At 37.2% G+C, this 19,552-nt stretch overlaps 4 protein-coding genes, 1 long non-coding RNA gene and 1 pseudogene across 11 annotated transcripts; 4 read left to right on the forward strand and 2 right to left on the reverse strand.

The window, feature by feature from the left end:
* Positions 1–125: 125 nt before the first annotated feature.
* Positions 126–2,430, forward strand: LOC104699641 (protein trichome birefringence-like 6). 2 transcript variants are annotated; one of them, XM_010414979.3, is made up of 5 exons: positions 126–954; positions 1,189–1,384; positions 1,471–1,661; positions 1,747–1,905; positions 1,991–2,430. In XM_010414979.3, exons 1-5 carry the CDS (start codon positions 344–346, stop codon positions 2,298–2,300), a joined length of 1,467 nt encoding a protein of 488 aa, XP_010413281.1. In that variant the 5' UTR covers positions 126–343; the 3' UTR covers positions 2,301–2,430. The 2 variants fall into 2 exon arrangements, 1 of the variants encoding a protein (XP_010413281.1); XR_015561649.1 differs by having other exon boundaries at positions 136–954; positions 1,734–1,905.
* A 186-nt stretch (positions 2,431–2,616) lies between these two features.
* On the forward strand, positions 2,617–4,240 carry LOC147940692 (uncharacterized). 2 transcript variants are annotated; one of them, XR_015561656.1, is made up of 4 exons: positions 2,617–2,754; positions 2,877–3,007; positions 3,118–3,338; positions 3,522–3,698. It is a non-coding gene; the product is annotated as an uncharacterized LOC147940692 (long non-coding RNA). The 2 variants fall into 2 exon arrangements; XR_015561655.1 differs by lacking the exons at positions 2,617–2,754; positions 2,877–3,007 and adding an exon at positions 4,012–4,240 and having other exon boundaries at positions 3,050–3,338; positions 3,522–3,726.
* Positions 4,241–4,546: 306 nt separating this feature from the next.
* Positions 4,547–6,024, forward strand: LOC104704133 (putative F-box protein At1g71320; annotated as a pseudogene). The gene is made up of 2 exons (XR_015561651.1): positions 4,547–5,159; positions 5,305–6,024. The product of XR_015561651.1 is annotated as a putative F-box protein At1g71320 (transcript).
* On the reverse strand, positions 5,983–7,169 carry LOC104699642 (uncharacterized). Its single transcript, XM_010414980.3, has one exon. The coding sequence runs from the start codon at positions 6,929–6,931 to the stop codon at positions 6,026–6,028; it is 906 nt and encodes a 301-aa protein (XP_010413282.1). The 5' UTR covers positions 6,932–7,169; the 3' UTR covers positions 5,983–6,025.
* A 575-nt stretch (positions 7,170–7,744) lies between these two features.
* LOC104699643 (uncharacterized) lies at positions 7,745–10,552 on the reverse strand. Of its 4 annotated transcripts, XM_087457912.1 has the most exons (9): positions 10,277–10,417; positions 9,986–10,053; positions 9,825–9,884; positions 9,555–9,621; positions 9,298–9,452; positions 9,024–9,094; positions 8,660–8,728; positions 8,413–8,513; positions 7,745–8,169 (listed from the first exon to the last, which is right to left on the reverse strand). In XM_087457912.1, the coding sequence occupies exons 3-9, from the start codon at positions 9,860–9,862 to the stop codon at positions 7,870–7,872; spliced, it is 801 nt and encodes a 266-aa protein (XP_087314038.1). In that variant the 5' UTR covers positions 9,863–9,884; positions 9,986–10,053; positions 10,277–10,417; the 3' UTR covers positions 7,745–7,869. The 4 variants fall into 4 exon arrangements, 3 of the variants coding, with proteins under 3 accessions (XP_087314038.1, XP_010413283.1, XP_087314039.1); XR_015561652.1 differs by lacking the exon at positions 9,825–9,884 and having other exon boundaries at positions 8,660–8,932; positions 10,277–10,531; XM_010414981.3 differs by lacking the exon at positions 9,825–9,884 and having other exon boundaries at positions 10,277–10,552.
* On the forward strand, positions 10,360–18,713 carry LOC104699645 (uncharacterized). The gene is made up of 27 exons (XM_010414982.2): positions 10,360–11,004; positions 11,322–11,387; positions 11,481–11,567; positions 11,680–11,736; positions 11,840–11,904; positions 12,022–12,197; positions 12,365–12,426; positions 12,614–12,697; positions 12,885–13,044; positions 13,202–13,317; positions 13,417–13,545; positions 13,845–13,916; positions 14,033–14,128; positions 14,206–14,283; positions 14,475–14,603; positions 14,737–14,907; positions 15,032–15,235; positions 15,338–15,451; positions 15,537–15,772; positions 15,990–16,035; positions 16,114–16,362; positions 16,540–16,770; positions 16,954–17,045; positions 17,555–17,783; positions 17,870–18,226; positions 18,313–18,386; positions 18,467–18,713. Exons 1-27 carry the CDS (start codon positions 10,894–10,896, stop codon positions 18,570–18,572), a joined length of 3,597 nt encoding a protein of 1,198 aa, XP_010413284.2. The 5' UTR covers positions 10,360–10,893; the 3' UTR covers positions 18,573–18,713.
* The last annotated feature ends 839 nt before the right edge of the window (positions 18,714–19,552 follow it).

The following is a 19,552-nucleotide window of genomic DNA, read 5'->3' on the forward strand; positions in this document are numbered from 1 at the left end:
CCAATCTGTCAAAAACTAGATTAACAACAACAACTACTAATTCCTGACTTAATCCCAAAATTAATAAATCATTATCTTTCCCTCTTTTCCGTTTATGTCTTTAATAATTGTAATCTCATGAGCTCACACGAGTTTGTAAGAACGTCATTATCGTTCATTTACCGAATCTTTTCTTCTATACCCCACGAACTCAACCACCATTGTCGACTCCAATTTCTCTATCCTTTTCTCTCTAATTATGGCATTTCGAATTCAAAATTCTCTGATTATAGAGATAATTAATTAGACGCCTGTTTCCTTCACCAACTTGTTAGAGTTACAGAGACAACAAAAAGAGAAAGAGATGGAGAGACAGAGGAGTTTCTCTGTGAAGTCCACAAGAGTCGTCTTAGCATTCATCATCACAACAATCTCTTCCGCCATTGTTTTCTTCACTTTCTTCTCCGCTTCCCTAATCAAATCCAACTCTCCTGATCTTTACTCAACCACTGACTCTAACTTTCATATCTCCGATTTAAGCCCTAAATCATCCCTTTCCGTGTCTGACAACCTCAATTCTTCAGTTTCCCCTCAAGCCAGCCCGATTCTGACCTCTACCCATTTCAACTCTCCCGAAAACACTTCGAAAGTTTCCGTCTTTGAGCAAAAGATTCGCGGCGAGGGTTTGGTTGTTAAGGAAGAAGAAGAAGACAAGGTGATTATTGCTAACTTAACTTCGATTAAAGTGATTGAACTACCGAGCAACATCGGTGAAGAAGAGAAAACGAAGAAGAGAAGCATTGAAGAGTGTGATGTTACGAAAGGGAAGTGGGTTTACGATAGTGACTACTATCCATTGTACACGAACGCGTCTTGTCCTTTTATCGATGAAGGGTTTGGTTGTCAAACTAATGGTAGATTGGATCTTAACTACATGAATTGGAGATGGGATCCTCAAGATTGTGATGCTCCCAGGTTTTTTACTTTCTATTTTTCTTCTTTTCCTCTTTGATTTGGCCTTTCAACATCTTTCTATCTATCTACCTAGTGGGATTGTAATGATTGGCGTGATAGTGACTGATTATGATAATTGGGTTTCATAGTTCCCACTGAGCAGTTAATGGTTTTTGAGATAGTTATAACGCTTTTATATCATTTCATGGTCCTGATTTGGAAATTGTGGGCTATTTTTGGTATGTGTGAGTGTAGTAGGTTCAACGCTACAAAAATGCTGGAAATGATTAGAGGGAAGAGGCTAGTGTTCGTTGGAGATTCAATTAATAGGAACCAGTGGGAATCTATGCTTTGTTTGTTGTTTCAAGCTGTTAAAGATCCCAAGAAAGTCTACGAAACGCACAACCGAAGGATCACCAAGGAGAAAGGGAATTATAGCTTCCGTTTCCTGGTAGTACATCTTAATGGACCATATAAGTGTATTTACTTACATTTGTGACTGTTACGTACTAATGTTATGCTGGTGTACTTGATTAGGATTATAAATGCACTGTGGAGTTCTATGTTACTCATTTCTTGGTTCGTGAAGGTAGAGCAAGAATAGGAAAGAAGCGAAAAGAAACTCTTAGGATTGATGCTATGGATCGAAGCTCTTCGAGATGGAAAGGTGCTAATATTCTAGTGTTCAATACAGCACATTGGTGGTCTCATTACAAAACCAAATCGGGGTCAGTATTTTTTTTTACCTTCATTAAAACATCACAAAGAAGAATGGGGAATCTAAGATCTTGATTGATTAGTTTGAGTTGGCAGGGTCAACTATTACCAAGAAGGAGACCAGATTCATCCGAAGCTTGATGTATCAACCGCTTTCAAGAAAGCTTTGCAGACTTGGTCATCGTGGGTTGACAAAAACGTTGATCCAAAGAAAACTCGTGTTTTCTTTAGAAGCGCTGCACCTTCTCATTTCAGGTTTTGTTTTGTCCTGTCTCTCGTGTGGTTTTAAAGACTGATCATATTTCTCCGTTAGTTATCTCTGTATTCCCTCTTTGGACAGTGGAGGAGAATGGAACTCAGGAGGTCATTGCAGAGAAGCCAACATGCCGTTGAACCAAACCTTCAAACCGAGTTACTCGAGCAAAAACTCCATCGTTGAGGAAGTACTGAAGCAGATGAGGACACCAGTAACCCTCTTGAACGTTAGCGGTTTATCTCAGTACAGAATTGACGCCCACCCTTCTATTTACGGAACAAAACCCGAAAACCGGCGTTCAAAAGCTGTCCAAGATTGCAGTCATTGGTGTCTCCCTGGTGTTCCTGATACTTGGAACCACTTCCTTTATCTCCATTTGCTCCATAAACGTTAAAAATAAATACACATGTTTGTTTAATGTAGACTAGGGAGGGATGCTCAAACCGGTTTAACCAAAGCAATACCATATTGAAAAGAACAACAATATGAAAACCGAAATGAACATACAAACAGAGAAGCCTAAATTTTTCGTTTTTATTTCATGATTGATTTGGTTTGGTTCAATTACCGGAGTATTTGAAGAATCTGCAAGTCTGTAACCGGTAATTGAACCAAACCAAAAAAAAAAAAAAAAAAAAGAGGAAAATTGTAAAATTATTCTCATCTATGTAGCTTGGTAATTGTTACCAAGCAAGATGATAACCGAAATTAGGGTTTACTGCCTAATTTCTGCCCTCTATCTCTATCTCTATCTCTATCTCTCTCTCTCGTTTCTTGTTCTCAAAGAAAGAAGGCCAAATTTTGTAATAGCGTGGCGTAAGTTGGCGTTGGCGATATGTCTTGGTACGGTAAGATTTATCTATATCTCGATGATTATTAAAAGCTTGAGTCAGTTTGATTCGGTTTTAGACTACTCGTCGTCGTAAGTATTTTTATGCGTCTTGTTAAATTTTTCTGTAAAACCTTGCAGCGAAGGAAACAGTAGTGTTTTGGGACATGGTGGATTGCCCGATCCCTGATGGTCTCGATGCTATTGATGTTAAGAGTAATATTTGATTGACCCTTAAAAACAATGGTTACTTTGGCCGAGTCTCAGCAATTGTAAAAAATTATTCTCATCTACTATATATAATGTATAGCTTGTTAGTTGTTACCAAGCAAAACGATAAACCTTCTATCTCATGTTGGAAGTTGATCCTTTGCTCAATAAGGAACAAGAGATATTGGAGGAAGAAGGTGCTGAGGTAAGCAGATGTAGAAGACAAAAGAAGAAGAAGAAGAAGGGTCACGACAAAGAAACGGAAGAAACAAAGGGCCAACGGCCAATTTTCCCACGAGAACTATGGTATCGAGCCAAATAGAGCCCGTTCTTTACCCTCGGTTTATATGTCCCGGAAACCAAAGTTCGAAACCAATATACCCCAAAACCAAAGTTCGAAATCTATTTCTCCCCTATTTTATTCTGTTGAGATTTTGTTTTAGGGTTCATCAATTTATGCTTTTCATTCAAAAATCTTATGATTTTGAGAATTTTTAGTGTTGGGTTTTTTTTTTTGTAGTTTGATTTAATTGAGCCACGATGTCTAAAGATGTCTTTGTGGTTTGATCTTTGAAGGAATTGATGTTCTCATAGATTGATAACTGGGAACGAAGAATAAGAGCTTTTTTTTTGTTGGAGCATTGGATCTGAGACTTCTCGACGGTGGAAAGGGAGGAATATATGACGACGACTGATGAAGGAAGAAACGATATGGTGAGGATTGAGACAACGTATCGGGAAGAAAGTGACAAATCTAGTTGAGGTGAAGTCATATAAAGAGGTTAGGGTTTAATCTTTATACTAGCTTGGCATTGGATTCTCTACGAAATTAAGTTGTTTCTTTCATTGATGTTTTACCGTTTGTTCAGGTCTTAGCTTCAAATTTCTGTTTCATTTTAGCTTAAATGGAACTATTATTTGAACTTTTGCTACAGTTTACTAGTACATCTTTGATTTAAAATTGATTCAGATCTTAAAGTTTATTCCAATTTATCTCAATTCAAGCTTTAATCTATTAGATCTTCTTCTTTATTCTCATTTTGTCCTCTGTTTTTTTTTCTTGGAGATCTGGACTGTTTCATATATGAAAATCAAGGTATGAGATGGGTTGTGGGGTTGAAGATGCCAACAACAAGACTGGGTGAGATAGTTTGAATGCAAAGAAAAAAAATAAAGATGGAGAAGAAAATAGAATGCGATGACGACTTAGTGGTTTTTTATTTCAATTTTAAGTTTTAATTTTTTTTGTTCGACATTGGGTAAATAATATTTAGCTTTATAAATTAAATTACAAATTTTATTATCTAAATTACTATAATTAATATTAATATTATTGATTACTATAATTAATATTATTGACTATTTTTAGCTTTATAAATTAAATTACAAATTTTATAATCTAAATTTTAAATTTTAAATTCAGATCTCTATATCTATGAATAATTGAATATACAGTAGCAGATAAAAATTGTTATTATATAGTGTTTAATTACAGACAAATAAACGCTATTGTAAACAACGATATGATAGCATAGCTTAAATGTCTGATCTACGATGACGGGCGCAGATACAGCGTTTGTCAAAACGTTGTGGTATCGTTAGATAGCGTTATTCCGATGCTATCAAAAGTCAATATTCTTGTAGTGGTGGTAAGAAAAATCTCTAGATAGTTAATAAAAATATTTACATTATATATACTTACTGCAGAGATACAAGGCATATATTAACAGTTGGATACAATGAAGAAAGACATAACTGATCCAAAAGCTAGCCAAGCTGTGCCAAATGATATAATAGAAGGAAAAATTCTCGAGCATATCCCAGCGAAATCCCTCTGTAGGTTCAAAACTGTGTCGAAACAATGGAAAGGCATGATCGAATCGAGCTATCTCGCCAAGAAACGTCTTGTCCGCTACCCAAGTCCGAAACTCCTTGTTATTGGGTCGGAGCTATGTAGTGGTCGCTGCTCAAGAAACATTTTCTTGGAGACCATTTCAAAAGATGGTCACGAAGACCACAGCAAAATCTTTCTTTGTTCTTATAAATTATCATCATCATATGGATATTATATCAACCAAATTGGTCAAATAACGGGTTACTGCGACGGTTTAGTCTGCATCTACCAATCTGAGAACATTTATATAATAAACCCCACGACGAGAAAACTCAGACTACTTTCTCGTGAGTTTTTGCGAAAGTGTACATGCCTACCAGGTACAAGACACTCTTTTATTTAATTAATAGATTTTTGTATGCTAAAATCAAATTCCTTTTGCATAATATAGACATGAACAAAAAAATATACTAAAATAATAAAAAAATCAAAATCTACAAAACATTGTTTTGTCTTTATTTTTAGGTAGGCTTGAATCACCAATTAGTGTGGGATTTGGGAGAGACATCGTTACAGGATCATACAAAATAGTTTTGATGTATATGACGACCATATCAATAACAACACTCTTGTCAAGACTGAAGTCTTTAACCTCAACGATGGCGAACGAAGATGCATCAGTTTCCCTATCCTTTACAATGAACTTAGCGGCGATAAAGCATCCGTCTTTGCAAATGGATCGCTTTATTGGCTGAATGTTTACTACCGAAAGATTGTGGCCTTGGATCTTCACACTGAAATGTTTTCGGAGGTGTTGCTGCCAAGTTGGTTCACCGCTCACTCATTTGGTGTGTACTTATGGAGTCTAAAAGATCGTTTATGTCTATCTGATGTGTTACAGTATCCGGATGTGGATGTATGGGGTTTGCAGCAAGAAGGTCCTAATGTGATGAAATGGGAAAAGATTCTTTCAGTTACTATTTTAAGTATGGATGATTTAGATGCAAACTTTTGGAAACTTGGTCTAGCTGCTTGTCATTTTAGGCCTAGAGGTCAAGGACCATCTAAAAACTTTTTAGAGAAAGTCCCCGCGGATAACTATAGCACTGCATTGTATATGGAGGACTTGGTTTCTTCGGTCTAGTTTCATGCTCAATGCTTTCATATGTTGGTTTTTGGGGTTTCTTCTTGTTAGAGTCTAAATGGCCATGTTTGATTTTCATATATATATATTGCCTTTTAAAATTTACACTTGATTATCTCCTTGGTTAATGTCATCATTGACACCAGATGGGGATATGCCACGTGGAATTTTTGCTTGCTCAAAAAGCAAGATCATTCCAATCCGAATACATCCTTTTAAGATCCTAACCACACCAATCGTCACAATCATATTATACAACCACCAGTTCACAAAATCAACTGTTCCTAAGTCAACCAGACTAGTATTCAAATCGACGACGTCGATGGATAACAATAACATTAAAGCTCTCTTTACCTCCGTTACGCCAACCAAAGCCTCTATCTCATCCCGAAGCTTCCACCACCACAAAGCACCGCAACTTGCTGCTAAAGCCACTCTCTCTACCACCGTCGTCTCTTCTTCTCTCCGGCCAAAACCGCTTTCCACCACCGTCTTCACGATCATTCGGTACCACTGAATCGTAGCCTCGTGGAGACCAAAGAAAAACAAGAGTCTCGTCAAGAAATTGTGATTATTACCGTTGACTACCCCGTTGACTCCTTTTGAGATCGTTACTCGAAAGCCTAATCCAACGGCGAATTGAAGAATCAAAAGGAAAACCCACGCGATGCTGACACGTGGATAATAGAAACTGATCGTACGGTTAGTATCTGCGGAAGGTCTTATTTTGGTGATCAAGCAGCTGTGGATTAGAGTATGAACGGTTACTATTGAAACAACGGCGTATAGTAGCGCATGGATTGTGTTGAGGAAGAAAGAGTCGGGGTTTTCACGCGGCGGCGATGGTAAGGAGAGGATGAAGGCGGCGGAGGAGAGACGGCTAAGGAGGAGAAAAGAGAGAGGGAAGAGAAGGCTGAGAAGAGTGGTGGTGATTAGCCGGAATTGCTCAATCACGAGCTCCTCCGCCTCTCTCCACCGCCTTTCGCCGCCAGTCATATTTGTAGACATGAGAGAAGTTAGTATAACTGTAAAAGGGACAAAGAGACAAAAAGCGGTTATATATATTTATGTTTGAAAGGGAAGATGAGGAAGAAGAGACTGTCACGTTAGGTTTTTTTATTTAATTAGACCCATACCCGTTAATATTGTTAATTAACTAAGTAGGGTTTTCTCATCTTTTGACGTTTCAACAAATACTATATTTTGTTTAACGAGCCAATGTTATGAAAAAGAAAGACACGTTTAATCTATATATACAAACAACTCAAAACTCAAACGTAAACAAATTATAAAGACGTTGAGTCGTGACCCGAAATATAGTAGAGAGTAGAGATAGTGTATGTCTATCCGATGTGCTACAGAATCCGAGTGTCGACGTATAGAGTTTGCAGCAAGAGAAGATCCTAGCGTGTGTGAAGCGTGCAAGGAAAATATTTTTTCAGTTAATATTTTAAGCACGAATTGTTTAGACGCATACTTTTGGAAGCTTGGTCTAGTTGCTTATTATTTTAGCTCTACAGGAAGATATTGATCACTGCAGCAGGTTTGTATCTTCTGTGGTATATAGTTTCATGGTCAATGCTCTAAACGAATATATAGGTTTTCTCTATTTATCTCACTCTTAAACGACCATGAATGCTTTACATGTGTCCCTTATCATGCACTCGCGAACGTCTTCAATCAAAGTTTTTATTTCTTTTTGGTCGACGAAATGTTAAAAGATAATTAACATATTTCTACTTTTTTGGCCACTGCTTTGATGATTATTTGGGCAAGACCAACTTTCAAATTTGTATGCATCATACGGTTGCAACAGCCACATAAACCAACAAATCAACCCATTTCAACTATAAGCCAAAGAACCGAACCTCTCTCTCAACGTGGAACCAAAACCAAATCAGCGCAATGTGTCCAAAGGGATTAATAACCGTGTAAACCTATTGTTCCTACAGATTGTTTTCCATGGGTGTGAATGGAACGTTCCTAGGGGTAAATAGCCTATATGCAATGAAACCCGAAACAACTAGAGAAATCAGGGAAAACACAATGGCTGCAATGCTGGTTCCATCGCTAGAGCCCTTGACAGCTGAAGCAGTGAGACCCGAAGAAGATCCCGAGGAGATATCTAGCGGTATCCAATCACAGTTGATCGTGTAGTGTCCTGATCCGTGCCACGGTTTGCTTTCCATTGGGTACCAGAATGCAACCGACATTTTCGCTGGTGAGCCAATCGTGAACTGAACATCCTGTAAATATCAATCTAGGACCTTAGCTTAATATGAAGATGTTCTTCATAAATAACTCTATTGACCACGTTCAGTTCTACGGGATAAGATTTTTTGTTCCTAAAGTGTTTTGACACATGTGGATTTGGTGTTAGATCAGTAACTACTGATTCACAGAGGTAAAAATGTCTGGAGATTATGCTGATTTTAAGAAAGGGACAATGGTAACCAAACGTCACTGATCTGAGTAGAAGATTTACTGACCTGTTGGAGACGGTCCATAGTCCTCAAGGGCCTTGAGAACTCAAAATAGTAAGTTCCTTTCTTGCCATCTGGTGTGTAAGGGCTGTCTTCCTCTACATAACCTGTTGATAACTTCAAAGATTAGTAACCAGAGGAGATGCCTATGGCTAAGATATGGTTATAATCACGGAGACTTAATTTCATCTCTTTTTCCAGTCAAAAGAATGATAGTATATCTCTGTTTTTGGAACATTTATGTAAGACTGACCTGATTGAGTAGTGAAGCTGTTGTGCCACCATGCTCCATGCCAGTCGTTCTGTGCGCTAGAATCATTTCCTGCCAAAAGAATATCCATGAGGATCACATATTTGTAATTTGCACACAGAGATCACTCTCGAGTAGCTAGCATCCAAATAGAAAAAAGTAATTTATATTTTAAGGAAGTCTTATACTTGAAGAAACACATTAGAGGGTACAAAATCTGAATTAAATACAGGAAGAGACATAAACAATTACTAAGCTTCCATGCATCAACAATTCCTAAGCAAAAGAAAAAAGGCAGTTTCTGTTCTTGGTTAGAATTGTTTCAAAAGGGATTTACTACTCCACTAATTTCTGATCCAAAAAGTACCTGAGGGTCCAAGACCATCAAGGTAACGACAATGTGGATTCCACGCATATATGTCAACTAAATGACCAAATCTGTTCATATGGAAAAAACACAGAGATATTCAATAAACATGATAAACAGAGGTATAGATAAGCCACTTGATTACCATATAAAGAGCTAAACTAAATTCATTAAATTGGTACAACACCATATCAAAGTAGGAGAGAGACAGAACAAACAGTTTATATGGTAATACAAATGGATTATATTGAAAGTATATTGCACTACAAATCACCTGTCACCTCCATTTCCTTCCCCGTTGTCTATTGGATTACCGCCGTAAAGCCGCCCTGGAATAGCATTTCCAATGGAGAAATGCATAATATCAACCTCGAAGCCTCTGCAAGCTTTGCTGGTACAAGAGTCTGTCCCTTCTTTACAACCACCCATCTTACGGAGCAGAAAGTTGTCATCAGTTGTTTCATATAAAAAGTTCATGGATGTTAAATGAAATATTTGAAAAAAATACACTTAACCGCCTAAGAAACTTACATTGTGATAAGTAGCTTGATCCCCAATTTGGAACATGAGAGCCACTGAAGGACACTTCTTGCTTTCACTGGATTTAAAGAAGCAAGCGGTTCACTACAATAGTGGTAGACTTCCAATTGAAGTTATGCATAAATCAAGGATCATTGCACTACCAATCTGAAGCCGTACACAAATGTAATTTGACACCTCTGTATCAAAGAAAGTAATAGACATGCCATAGCTAGACAACTAGTGACTAAATACTAAGATTCAAGAGACCCAGGTTCTTACCATATATTACTTTTTCGTCGCAGGACACATATCCTCATAGGTTAGACGCAGTGACATCTACTAAAACAGTTACTATAGATCTCAGATAATGTACAGTTCTGATCACCAGTTCATTTTAGAACTATGACTCGGATAACCAAACTATAAAAATACACACTTACACTTTATCATAAGCGTAATTTCCATCAATTTCCATTAGAAAGTAGATATCTCGACCATCATGTAGTGCCTACAAAGAGAGATCCACCAACCAAATTTTAACAACGAAATCGAACTCAAAAAAATCCCAGAAAATCCCGATTTATCAATCGAATCAAAAATGCCGCAATGAGTTCTGCATCAGTGATGGATCTTGGCAAATCAGAAATTTTCACCAAACCTTATACAATCTACAAGTAATGTCGCCAAAACCAGTAAGTTAAATGCAAATCCGATTCGAATCAACACATTACCTTGACCGTCATCTTCCCAGCGTCATACTCGTGATCGGCGTCTGGATCAAGTGCAGGCCTGAGCGAGAACTCGGAGCCGTCAATGTCCTTCCAGTCATCGTTGTGACCATCGAGAGTGATAATCCCCGGTCTGAAATCGGCTGTGACCTGAATATCCGAGTCCGATTCACAACTCCATTCGCCGGATTCTTGGTGCGACGAGACCTTCTCCGCCGCGAAGATCAAGAGCAACGCTACAACCACGAGCTGAAGCATTTTTTTGATTTTCCGACGATTTTTCTCACTTGGGGGTTGGGGGATTAGTTTCTTCTACAGTAGTTGACTGGCCAAATTACTTGACTCTTCAAACGGTAAGCAAATCTCGACAGCTGTAATTAAAAAACAAACTTACAATAGTTTAAAGGCCCATTAATAACATAATGGGCCTTTAAAAGCCTATTAAACCCTCAAGAGTCAAAATAGAGAGAGAACCAACCTTGTTGTTAATAAAAACCAACGGAGATATTCAGATCGGGAGTCATCGGTCCGATCCGTGCTCCATTGACGAACAAACAACAACACTCTCCTTTTCCTTTTTTAAGTTCAACCATTGATCTCCTTCGCCGGAGCCTTCACTTATGGCGGCTTCGAAGAAGATTTGCCATTCTCTGATCGTCTTCCTCGTAGCGATTTCGACTGTCTACGCTGTTTCCGCGGATTCTATAAAAGGCTGCGGTGGTTTTGTCGAGGTTTATCTCTCTCTCTCTCTCTCTCTCTCTCTCTCTCTCTCTCTCTCTCTTTTTCCTTTCCGGATTCGTATGATTGATTCCTGATCCATTACTAGATAGTTTTTTGGTATTGGTATATTGAGGATGTTTGCTTCCCAAAGTAATAGATTCAGTTTAGTTGAGCCTGCTGCTTAAGTACGTTTACGCACTTCTATCTGAGATTTTGCAATTCGGGGTATGTTTTGATCTTTGGAAATTATCATGGGTTAAGTAGTGGGGGGAGTACGATCGGATCTGGATTTATTAATTAACGCTGCTAAAAATTACTAAACGTGCAGGCGAGTTCGTCTTTGGTCAGGTCTCGCAAAGGAGCCGATGGGAAACTGGATTATTCTCATATCACGGTAAGAAATCATTTTGTTGACTGTTGTTTTTTTTTCTGAGTGAGTGAGGGTTTCAATGATTTGTTTTTTTTTTATCCTCCTTCAAATTACAAGGTTGAGCTTCAAACAGTAGATGGATTGGTAAAAGACAGTACACAGTGTGCGCCTAACGGTTACTATTTCATCCCAGTATATGACAAGGTATTCATCGAACCTTATCTTTTGTTATTCTGGGCATGCGAAAGATGTATTTTTCTGGGGTGAAGCTGTGTTGCATTCTGCTGCAAGTGATTTTTATGCTTTCTTCTCGTAGGGCTCATTCATTCTCAAGATAAATGGACCTGAGGGATGGTCATGGAATCCAGATCAGGTTAGTCTGTTCTCCATTTTTTCTGAGGACTATGCATCAAGAATCTTTCCAGACAAATTACAGGCTTTCTAGCTAGCTATTTACATTGAATTCGATGTGGCAGGTACCTGTTGTCGTTGACGACTCTAGTTGCAACAATAACGAGGATATTAACTTCCGCTTCACGGGGTTCGTTTTTGCCTTTGTTGTGATTGCGTCATCTACTCATCTTTTCTTTTTAACTTTGTTATTGTTGATTTGGTCATCTTTCTTTTTTTTCATGTTTTACTCTTTTGTATATTGCAGTTTTACATTATCCGGTAAAGTCCTGGGAGCTGTTGGTGGGAAGAGTTGTGTGATTAAGAATGGAGGCCCAGCTGATGTCAATGTTGAATTGTTTTCTTCTGATGGATCAGAAGATCCCATCGCTTCTGTTCTCACATCGTCAGATGGGAGCTACTTATTCAAGAATATTATTCCAGGTAAGGAGTAAGATTTTATCATCAGTGTCTCTTTTTCTATTGATCTATCACTATGGCCGTGCATGTATGTAGTCGAAAATTTCCTATATAGTAAAGTCAAATATCAAGTGCCTAATTTCTAGGTGTCTTGTTATAATCAAATGACGAGTTTGTCTGATTGGTTGCAGGAAAATACAATATCCGTGCATCCCATCCAAATCTGCAAGTTGAAGTCCGCGGTTCTACAGAGGTCTTAGATCTTTTTGGTTTTGCTTTATATCTTTATTGAGCTTTCCTGTCTAATATTCTCCTGGCCAACCTTTTTGCATTTGAGTACACATGTGTTTCCCTACTCTTTTCTTTCCTATTGCATCCGATTCAATCTTGATAATTTTAATTCTGCATGTTAATAGTAGAAATTCTCTGTTTACTTGTAGGTGGAACTTGGATTTGCAAATGGCATGGTGGATGACATATTCTTTGTCCTTGGTTATGATCTCAAGGGGTCTGTTGTTGCTCAGGTAATCTCTTTATTCCTGTGTTTCTTTTTATTTCTTTGATGTTCATCAGTAAAATTTTAATGATGATCTTTGTTGGAAGTAGAGATTGGTGTATCATTGGTTTGGTTCATTTTCTTACCCATCATGCAGTTGCAGATTATCCTCAATTTTTTTGTGGTGTATAAATTTTTTTTGTTTCCTTTTGTAGGGAAATCCAATCCTGGGTGTTCATATATATTTGCATTCAGATGATGTTTCCATGGTAGATTGTCCCCAAGGATTTGGTGACGCTGCTGGAGAAAGGAAGCCTCTCTGCCATGCTGTAACCGACGCGGAAGGAATTTTCAGTTTCAAGTCCATCCCTTGTGGTAATCATTGCTTGATTAGTCACAACCAATTCATTCGGCATTTATTTGACTTAGCTTTAGCCTGATGAATTCTGTACTGTACAACACAAGTAAATGACTATCCGGCTCTAAGTTTGTAATGAGCTATATTTTGGTCACTTTGATTCTTCTTCCTCAGGAAAATACGAACTGGTGCCACATTATAAGGGTGAGAACACGGTCTTCGATGTTTCACCTCCTGTGATGCCTGTTTCTGTAGAGCATCAACATGTCACTGTTCCCAAAAAATTTCAGGTCAGAGAGAACAACTGCAAACTTTTATACTACTCTATATTTCCATTGGATTCTGCGTACAGGTTTTTCCACTAAACATTGAACTGAATTCTCCTTTAGGTAACAGGATTCTCCATTGGGGGTCGTGTAGTTGACGGTAATTCAATGGGAGTTGAGGGCGTTAAAATCATAGTAGATGGGAGTCTAAGATCTGTCACGGACAAGGATGGTTTTTACAAGCTTGACCAGGTATAATTTAATGCTAAAAGTTCAAGTTTATACGGTATACCTTGTTTTAACTGTAAGCCTGCTAAATTGTTTGTCACTCAACTTCTCCTAGTGAATTTTTGGTACATGTTTAGAATCTAGAGTAATGGATATGGCAAGATTTCTCTGTTTATGTACTAAGCAAAGCAAATCTACTTTTATATATTTCAAATATGTGCCACTTGGTTTTCTTTCCACCACCTCTTCAATCACATTTTTGTTGCTGTGATCAGTATTTTTAATAGCAGGGAATGTAATGTAATATTGGTTCAACTCCTTAGGTTACGTCAAACCGGTATACAATAGATGCAGTCAAGGAGCATTACAAGTTCGACAAACTGACGAAGTTCATGGTATCAGTCTCACTTATTTTTTCTTGCGCATTATTTTAATTTCTCCAGCTATGGCTTCACCTCACTCGTTAGAAGTTCAACAAACTAAAGTAAATTACTTAAACTTGTTTGTGTAGGTTTTACCAAACATGGCTTCACTTCCAGATATCACTGCTGTATCCTATGATATCTGTGGTGTGGTGAGAATGTTTGGTTCTCGTCACAAAGCAAAGGTAAACTCCTGTACATATTAATGTTTCTCTACTGTTACTTATCTCTCGTGTTTAACGTTTTAATATTTTAAATTTAGGTAGCTTTGACTCATGGACCCACAAATGTCAAACCACAAATGAAGCAAACAGATGACACCGGAACTTTCTGCTTTGAGGTTTGTTGATGCAGATATGTATCTCTACTAAATTAGTGTTTTAAAGATACCTACCTTGATTCTTTGGAGAGTTGTTTCTGGCTTTTGTGGTTACCTCGTTCCTTTTCTGTTTATGAATGAGTTCTCTGTTTCTCACTTTATAACTTATTTTTTATTTATTCATTTTGTTTTTGCTATCATATATATTTCAGGTTCCACCAGGCGAATATAGGCTGTCTGCTCTGGCTGCTACACCAAAGGGTGCTTCTGAGCTTCTGTTTTTGCCAGCTTATGTGGATGTTGGCGTCAAAAGTCCTTTGTTGAACATAGAATTTTCTCAGGTATTCTCTCTGAACGTCTCCACTCGTGGAACTGTTTTTGTAGCATCAAATTGTTAGGAGTTGGATGAACAATAGACTTCCACGTTTTCAGGATGATTTTCTTTCTTTTAATTTCTTTTGGGTGCTGATGCAGGCCCGAGTCAATGTGCATGGTTCTGTTACTTGCAAGGAGAAATGTGGTCCGTCTGTCTCAGTGGCGCTTGTGGGAGTAGCTGGTGATCGTGAAAAGAAAACAATTGTTTTAACCGACGAGAGCAGCCAATTTCTATTTTCAGACATATTGCCTGGAAAATACAGAGTTGAGGTGGGATGCATGGTTTCTTTCCAACTTTTTTTCTCCTCTTGGGTACATTTATAAGAGAGACGGAAAAAGTGACCTTACTAGCCAAATACATTAACTAATTGCTTGTCACGATTGATAAATTTAGGTCAGAAGCATTTCACCAGAAGCCACATCTGATGAAGACAGTTGGTGCTGGGACCGTAGCTCGATTGATGTGAATGTTGGAACCGAGGATATCAAAGGGATTGAATTTGTTCAGAAAGGTTACTGGGTTAATATTATCTCCACCCATGAGGTGGATGCTAGAATTGTTCATCCTAATGGATCACCTACTAGTTTGAAAATCAAGGTATTCTTTTTCTGGTGGATTCTCCGTGAGTTTTGGCTATTTAGGGAACTGTATTTAATCTCTGTCAAAATTAATCATCTTTATCATTTGTGGTAACTACAGAAAGGTTCACAGAAAGTATGCGTTGAGTCACCTGGAGGACATGAGCTTCAGCTTTCTGACTCATGCATGTCCTTTGGGAGCAATTCAATAAAGATAGATGTCTCAAATCCACAGGTTTTAATTTGTAATGTTTTCTCTTTTGTTTTAATATTCTTTGGCTTGTCCTTCATTTAGCATCTACATACTTTTCTTTCTGTAGCCTATTCATCTGAAAGCCGAGAAATACCTCCTCAAAGGTCTGATAAATGTGGAATCTAGTTCAACCGAGATTGAGTCTGAATTGCCAGAGAGTTTCATTGTTGATATTCAAGACAAGGAAGGACATGTTATCAACAGTATTGCTGCCAAACTTTCATCTGATGGGCGTGGCGTTTATGAGTACTATACCTGGGCCAGCCTTGGTGAAAAGATAAGCTTTGTTCCTCGAGATTCTAGGTATGATCTGCTTATTATGATGTCAGGGGAACTGTGAACTAGACTTCATATAGTTGGAGTCAAATGTCTCAGGAATGCATCATAGTTCATAGAAGAGAAATTCTTATTTCAAAGTCCAACAACCAAAAGAGTGTTTGGGTGTTTGAATTTTTCTCTAATATGTTTGAAGCCATTTTTATTTTCAAGTTACTTCAGCTATAGCTGTATTCTGTTGCAGGGGCAATGTGGAGAAGAAGATGTTGTTTTATCCTAAAAAGTATCATGTAAGTTTTAACTAGTAATGCTAGCCATAAAAGATTCTATAATGGGAACATTAAGCTTAATTTATGTTTGTCTAATAGGCTGTAGTGTCAAATGGCGGATGCCAAGCTTCAGTTTCTCCATTTACTGGTCGGCTTGGTCTTTACTTACAAGGATCGGTCTCTCCTCCTCTTCCTGGTGTTAATATCAAAATTTCCGCTGCAAAAGACAGCCTGATTTCTTCACTTAAGAAAGGTGAAGTAGCTATTGAAACAAGCACGTCAGCAGATGGTTCATTTGTTTCCGGGCCATTGTATGATGATATAACATATGCCACAGAGGCTTCAAAGGTAGGTGTATATTATACTGATAAATATTTCGTGCTCATGCAAATGGACCTCGAGATGATGTTTTGCTTCACTTTTCTAATCTTAGTTTAGATCTCATGCATCTTGTTACGCTATAAATCTCACTTGCATTCATTTGTTCTGAACCAATGTGTTCCTGATCTTGGCTTACATGTGCAGCCTGGTTACCATATTAAAAGGCTAGGACCATATTCCTTCTCCTGCCAAAAGCTTGGTCAGATCTCTGTGCGCGTATACTCAAAGGACAATGGCGAGACGTTAATCCCTTCGTTGTTGTTATCATTAAGTGGCGATCATGGTTACAGAAATAATTCTATATCTGGCGCTGGTGGACAATTTGTATTTGATAGCCTATTCCCTGGAAATTTCTACTTGCGTCCCCTTCTTAAGGTAATTAAACCACGCCCCTGCATTCTTAGCAAAGAAATGTTTTTAACTGCTATGACTGGCTATGATCTGATATATAAATCAGCAGCTTTCATTGGGAACATTCTTTAATGGCTTTCTCAAAACGTAAAAGTTGCCCAAAAGAAATAAAGGATGAACTTTCTGAGTATATATCGTTGTCCTCAGGAATATTCTTTCAAACCTTCAACAATGGCAATAGAACTTGGTTCTGGGGAGTCCAGTGAAGCTGTATTTGAGGCTACTCGTGTTGCCTACAGGTTTGATCTTCTTCTAAATTATCATTTCCCAATATTAGTTCCTGGTTTTACTTACGTCAAAGAAGTTGTTGCCTTAGTTAGACTGGAATAAGTTGTTTTTGGGGTCCTAAAACTTTCTCGGCTCATTTCTCTTAAGTATATATGATTGCACCAGGGCTCATTTCTCTGCTATAAAATTAGAGCAAAACACTTTCTTTGAAACTTGTACGGTTGTAATAATTCATAATGACCACGTAATATCGCTCACTTTAAATTTCAGTTGAGATACGGTTGTACCAATTCATAGTGACCAACTAAAATTGGTCACTTCTAAGTTTCAATTGAGATCTCATAGATCTCCACTATCAGCACATTCTGATTTTGGAGGTTTAGATTTTGGGCCTAAACTTCATTTTTGCTGAACCATTCTCTTGCTATTTGAACCCTTAAAGCATATTTGTAGGTTTAGACTACATTCGATATAACCTTTTTTATTTCTGTAACAATATACCTTGTCAATTTGTTTGCAGTGCAATTGGTAGAGTTGCTCTCCTATCTGGCCAGCCACAAGAAGGTGTTGCGATTGAAGCTCGCTCTGACTCCAAAGGATACTATGAGGAGACTACAAGCGATATTAATGGAAATTATCAACTGAGAGGGTTACATCCAGATGCAACATATGTAATCAAAGTGTCGAAAAAAATTGGTTCAGGCAACAACAAAATTGAACGTGCATCTCCAGAGTCGGTTTCTCTTAAGGTTTGTTTCTGTTTGTCCAAATAATATTCATTCTCATCATCCCCAATTTCAACAACAGAATTTACCTGACAATTTTCTTATTATAGATTGGTTACGAGGATATCAATGGGCTCGACTTTTTGGTATTTGAACAACCAGAAACGACCATATTAACATGCCATGTTGAAGGAAAACAAAACGAAGAACTAAACTCGAATCTACTAGTGGAGATCAGATCAGCCATTGATAAATCTAAGATAGAGAATGTCTTCCCGCTACCACTCTCCAACTTCTTCCAAGTGAAAGGCTTACCCAGAGGTAAACACCTTGTGCAGCTTAAATCCAGCCGTCCTCTAATCTCACACAAAGTAGAATCAGAGATTATTGAAGTTGATTTCGAGAGAAATGCCCAAATCCATATCGGTCCACTTCGGTACAGCATCGTGGCAGATCATCAGAGTCAGGTAAATATATAATTCACAGAAAAAAGTCTTCCACATTTTCATTAGGCTAAATTTCTCATTGTGGTTTGATTTGTATCCGGTTTTAGGAAGTGACACCTGCGGCTATTTTGCCACTGGTTATTGGCGTTTCAGCAATTGCTCTGTTCCTCAGCATCCCAAGGTAATAATAATTTCCAAATTGTAACATTTGTAATATGAAAGATGTCCATGATTAGTAATCCACATGCTTACGAAAACAAGGTTGAAAGACATATACCAAGCCACGGTTGGGATTTCGTCTCCCGGGTTCACTGCATCTGCCAAGAGAGAACCTCGAAAAGCTGTTGCTAGAAAGAAGACGTTCTGAAGAAATATTATTTTAATCTTCGGTTTTTTTCCTTCTTTTTTTGTTTTGTTACATATCTTTAGAGTGAATTTATTCCAAACTTGCATAACTCAGATACTCTCCTCTAATCCATTTAAATTTTTAGAGAAACATTTTGCTCAACGGTTAAATTAGTCTTTTTGTTTTTTTTTTACCCATTTCATTTCTTTTAAAATGTGATTTGTGCTAGAATCCTTTTCTCTCTTACTATTTCCACTCTGTTATCAGTTTCTCTCTATTACTCTGTAAGTCGGTAATAAATGAAAAAGTTATTTGAATTTTAAATTTAGTTTCTAATTATTATTTTTATTAACGAATCTCAACAAATTTTCACTTGTACTATATGCCGTTTCTTATTTAGTTTACAATAAAGTAGGTATTAACCCGCGAAAAACCGGTAGACTGAATTTTTTTTTGATAATTTTTTTTAATAATTTATTTTGTTATTATGTTATTTATAAAGATTTTTGATTAAAAATTCAGTTTGTTTATATTAAAATTTTTGTATTTTAAAAATGTTTATTGAAAACCTGTCAATAAAACATTTGCGTGTAACGAATAAAACTGTTTAAACTTTTGTCAATTAAACGCAATCCTTGCTATAGTTGTGAAGTAAGTAAAAAAATATAACTAACATGTAAAAAAAACAACTAAATATAGCTAGTGAAAGTTCTGAAAAACTTCTTAAAAAACAACATTCATTGTTTGTTTTTGTGGGTTCCCTTACTTGTCTGTAATAAGCACCTTCAAGCATTAACTATATTCAAATCTCAACTTAGTTTTATTTTCCTAAAGAACGGTGACTAAAATAAAAATATAACTTTTTTAAATAGATAAGATACTATATCTATATCTTTTATTTTTTTATATATTAATTTTTAAAATCTAAGCCGTTAAACGGAACTGTTATATTTTATTATATTTGATTTTTGATAAAAAAAAATTTAACCCGTGCTGGAAAA

This window comes from Camelina sativa, chromosome 7 (genome assembly GCF_030686135.1).
Source record: "Camelina sativa cultivar CO46 ecotype springtype chromosome 7, ASM3068613v1".
Taxonomy (NCBI): domain Eukaryota; kingdom Viridiplantae; phylum Streptophyta; class Magnoliopsida; order Brassicales; family Brassicaceae; genus Camelina; species Camelina sativa.